The sequence below is a fragment of the Octopus bimaculoides genome, chromosome 10, assembly GCF_001194135.2.
Source record: "Octopus bimaculoides isolate UCB-OBI-ISO-001 chromosome 10, ASM119413v2, whole genome shotgun sequence".
Lineage (NCBI taxonomy): Eukaryota > Metazoa > Mollusca > Cephalopoda > Octopoda > Octopodidae > Octopus > Octopus bimaculoides.
Window position 1 is genome coordinate 92,009,543 of NC_068990.1, and position 4,738 is coordinate 92,014,280.

Consider the following 4,738-nt stretch of genomic DNA (forward strand, 5'->3'; position numbering starts at 1 on the left):
TGGATTTCTTTCAGAGGCTAAACATAGAGGGGACAAACAAGGACAAAGGGATTAAGTCAATTACATCAACCCCAGTGTGTAACTGGTACTTAATTTATCGACCCCCGAAAGGATGAAAGGCAAAGTCGACCTCGGCGGAATTTGAACTCAGAATGTAATGGCAGACGAAATACCTCTCAGCATTTCGCCCAGCGTGCTAATGTTTCTGCCAGTTTGCCACCTTTGGCAATGCATATTTTGCACAAATGATTCTTTTTATTGTGACCAAATTCAAGTGTTACACATTAGCTCACTCCCTCCATCAAATCGACATTACCTGGATGGACAAGTGCACACAGGTGTGCCACGCATCAGGTGCTGAAGTGATTGCAGAGCAATACGAGAAGCGTTTTGCTCAAGAACACAACGCACCATCCGCTCTAGGAATTGAAACCCGATCTTACAATTGTGAGTGTACCACCCTAACTACATATATCTATATACACGGTGGGCTTCTTTCACTTTCTGGTTAACAGCTCCACTCACAAACTTTTGATTGGCCTGAGACTGTCTTGGAAAGCACTTGCCTAAGGTGCCATGCATGTGGTATTCAGTCTGAAACCATGTGACTGGGAAGTGAACTTCTCTCATTGACACAACCAACTGTGATCCACTGGACGGGTATTGTTTGGTGTGCATTAACAAAAGAACAACTGAACGCAAGAGCTGTCTGTGGTGTACAGGACAGACAACAATGCTTGTGTGTGATGTGTATGGAGGATGAGAGCTGTATACATAAGTTCCAAGCTTATATCAGTGGAAAGAGTTTGTTGTTGAATTTTTGGGGGCTGTGAATTGTTTCATGGTTTAAGTGTCAGGTTCAAGTGACGTGTGTTCGAGAAGGAACTGGGTCATGCATTGTGAACCATTGTATTCGTTATATCTAGTGGCACTTATTCAGTTCAAGTTGATTAACAAACAGCTTGTGTTTCCCTTCTCTCTTTTTTTTCTTTTAACCAGAATAGCTTTTTTGTCTTATCCATATATTATTGATGTTATAATCTATGGTTTTACTACCAGCAGTTCATGTTCTTCCATTTTCCAAGCTGTTTTTTTTTTTTTGGAAGATGACACTCCTGTGTTGCGATACTCTATGATTTGGCTGTGTGAAAATTGATATATTTAGTGAACTGGCTAATGTATGTATTGTTTCTAGAATAAGAATTGTGGGGAGGAAATTCAGAGAGCTATTACGTCTGCTGGCAACAAAAGGCCCCTCTCAACTATGCTCGAATGGTGCTTGTGGTGGTGGTGGTGGTGGTGGTGGTGGTAGTGATGGTTGTGGTGGTGGTGGTGGTGGTGGTGATGGTGATGATGATTGCGTGCATAGACATAGCTTTGTAGTAAGAAGTTTACTTCCCAACCACATGCTTTCAAGTTCAAACCCACTGCGTGGCACCTTGAGCAGGTGTCTTTTGTTATAGCCCCAGGCCAACTAATGCCTTATAGGTGGATTCGTAGACAGAAGCTGAAAGAAGCTTGTCATGTGTGTGTTCATCTGTGTCCCTCTCCCACCACTCCTTAACAAGTGGTGTCCCATTATGTATACCTCCCCATGACTTAGCAGTCCAACAAAAGAGGCCAATAGAATAATACCAGACTATAAAAAATGCATGTACCAGGTTCGATTTATATGACTAAACCCTTTGAGGCAGTGCTCCAGCTTGGCCATAGTCCAACTAAAAGATAAAAGGTGTCTGTGCATTATTTGTGTGTTGAAATGTTATTTGTGTGATATTTGCATAATATTTGTGTAATATTTGCGTGATATTTGTGTAATATTAGTGTGATATTTGTGTTATTTGTGTAATATTTGTGTTATTTGTGTAATATTTGTGTGTTATTTGTGTGATATTTGTGCAATATCTGTGTGATATTTGTGTAATATTTGCGTGTTACTTGTGTAATATTTGTGTGTTAAGATAAAAAGGTGTCGTATTTGTGTTATTTGTGTGTGTCTGTGTTTCTATCTGCACATTAACTGTGTGTTATTTCTAGATGTTGTAGCCTTCTCTTTATGTTTCCAGTTTGATTGAATTACTGTGCAACTTTGACCAGAGGCTGGTCTCTCACCAAGACCAGAAATACGGAGGTTTCCCAATCCATTGGGTGCAGAAAGAAGAGGTTGGCTATACTTTCTTCATTTGTTTCTTCATTTCTTCAACCTCGTTGGGATTCTTGTGGTTTTCAAAACAACTGTACTTACAGACTCAAGTGTGGCTATGTAGTAAGAAGTTTGCTTCCCAGCCACATGGTTTGGGTTCAGTCCCACTGTGTGCCACCTTGGGCAAGTATCTTCTACTATAGTGCTGGGCTGGGTTTGGTACATGGAAACTGAAAGAAGCCCTTTGAGAAGACGCATCAAGCCAAGTAAAATCACTGTTATCTATCCATACAGGCTGGTCCTTTACAGGTGGTGGTGCCACATAAAATGCACTCGTGCCAGTGCTGCGGAAACACACCTGTGCGCTGGTGGCACGTAAAACAGCACCCAGCACACTTTGTAAGGCAACTGGTGTTAGGTAGGGCATCCAGCCATAGAAACCATGCCACAACAGACAATAGGGGTCTGGGCAGCTCCCCTGCTGGCCAGCTCCTGTCAAACCGTCCAACCCATGCCAGAGTTGGTACCATTGACCCCCAGTACGTGATTGCTACTATATTTTATTGACCCTGGAGACGTGAAAGACATAGATGAATCTCAGTGGGAATTGAACTCAGTAATGGAAAGGTAACTCTCTGTTTCGACATTAGTAATGTATCTAATTGTAGTCACACCCCTAAGGTCTCCAACAAAAAACAACGTGAAACCCTGATTTCTGAATAATCCTACTTACATCTTGCTCTTTCTCTCTCTCTCTCTTAGTTTTGATTCTTATACACCCCCCCACCTTCTCTCAGACTTTAACCCTTTCTTCCCTGACATAAAAGCCAAACCCCATCCCTCAGTGTTTGCAGTCTCATGAGCTGCAAAGTGACCTCAGTGGTGCTGCTTTTTGGTATGCAAAAAGCACCCAACACAGATTGTAAATTGGTTGGCTTTAAGAAGGGCATCTGGCCATGGAAACCCTGCCAAAGTAGACAATGGAGCTTGGTGTAGACCTAGGACCCATCAGACCCTGTCAACCCATGTCAGCAAGGAACATGAACATTAAATAATAATGATGATGATTATGATGGTGATGATGATGATGATGACGATGCCTTTTCTTTCTCTATTTCCAGCATATTAACATTCTGAGGCAACACGGAGCTGACATAAACGCCATCAGTAATTACAATTCTCGCTCCGCCCTCCACGTAATGTTGGAGATGCAGCACTACAACTGCGCCATGACTTTACTTAGTCACGGCATAGATGCCAACTTAAAAGATAAAAACGGTAATACAGGCCTTCACATTGCAGTTGAGGTAAGTCACCATTTTGAACTGTGTCTTGTGTTAGTTGAATGTCTTTATATTCTGAGTGCCAAATCTGTGTGTGTGTGTGTTTAGGCTTGATGTGTCAAACGACTGAACCAAGTAAAAGAATATATATGTATGTATATAACATGTGCACACACACACACACACACATTAATTCATGCATCATGTGGTCATGTGGTAACGAAATATTTTTCTGTGTTTCTCAAGCATCAAAATTTGAGTATGGTGAGAGCTCTGGCAATATTTGGCACTGATCTGAACATTCGTAACAATCAGCGGCACACTGCAAGACATATTGCTGCTTTACTGAAAACTGATAATGGGTATTTATTACTGATTCTTTACCATTTAAAAAAAATTTATTAATATATATATATGTTATTTATGTGTGTTTTTTTTTGTGTGTGTCATCTTCATTGACATCGTCATTTAATGTCCACTTTTCCCTGCTTGCATGGGTCTGATGGAATTTGTTGAGGCAGGCTTTTCTGTGGTCAGATACCCTTCCTGTCACCAAACCTCACCTGTTTCCAAATAAGGTAATATTTCTCCATGGTTGGACATGCTTTCACTGAAGATTGCATATGAACCACACTGCTTGTTTGACAGTGAAACTCATTTACAACTATCATATGCAATGCGAAGACAAAGACACACACACACATATATATATATATATATATACAACAGGCCTCCACACAGCTTATGTCTACCAAATTCACTCACAACGTACTGGTCAGTCTGGGGCTGTAGCAGAAGCCACTTGCCCAAGGTCCAAGGTATCACACTGTTGGACTCAACCTGAAAACATGTAACTGCAAAGTGAGCTGACCAGAATATGCTATGACTACTGACCAAGCATAGAAAAGCAGATAAAAAATCATACGTATATATATATATCATTATTATCATCGTTTAACGTCTGCTTTCCATGCACGATTTGACTGAGGACTGGTGAAACCAGATGGCTACACCAGGCTCCAATCTGATTTGGCAGAGTTTCTACAGCTGGATGCCCTCCCTAATGCCAACCACTCCGAGAGTGTAGTGGGTGCTTTTACGTGCCACCAGCACGATGTACGTATCATCATCATCATCATCGTCGTTTAACGTCCGCTTTCCATGCTAGCATGGGTTGGACGATTTGACTGAGGACTGGTGAAACCGGATGGCAACACCAGGCTCCAATCTAATTTGGCAGAGTTTCTACAGCTGGATGCCCTTCCTAACGCCAACCTCTCAGAGAGTGTAGTGGGTGCTTTTACGTGTCACC

At 41.7% G+C, this 4,738-nt stretch overlaps 1 protein-coding gene across 4 annotated transcripts in view; it reads left to right on the forward strand.

Annotated features, from left to right (window-relative positions):
• Nucleotides 1-4,738, forward strand: part of LOC106876283 (85/88 kDa calcium-independent phospholipase A2) — a 54,877-nt gene that overhangs the window by 36,228 nt on the left and 13,911 nt on the right. For all 4 annotated transcript variants that reach the window (XM_052971366.1, XM_052971367.1, XM_052971365.1 and 1 more), the window contains 3 exons: nucleotides 2,067-2,163; nucleotides 3,265-3,450; nucleotides 3,673-3,788. In XM_052971366.1, coding sequence (XP_052827326.1) covers nucleotides 2,067-2,163; nucleotides 3,265-3,450; nucleotides 3,673-3,788 — 399 coding nt within the window. The remainder of the gene's footprint in view (nucleotides 1-2,066; nucleotides 2,164-3,264; nucleotides 3,451-3,672; nucleotides 3,789-4,738) is intronic.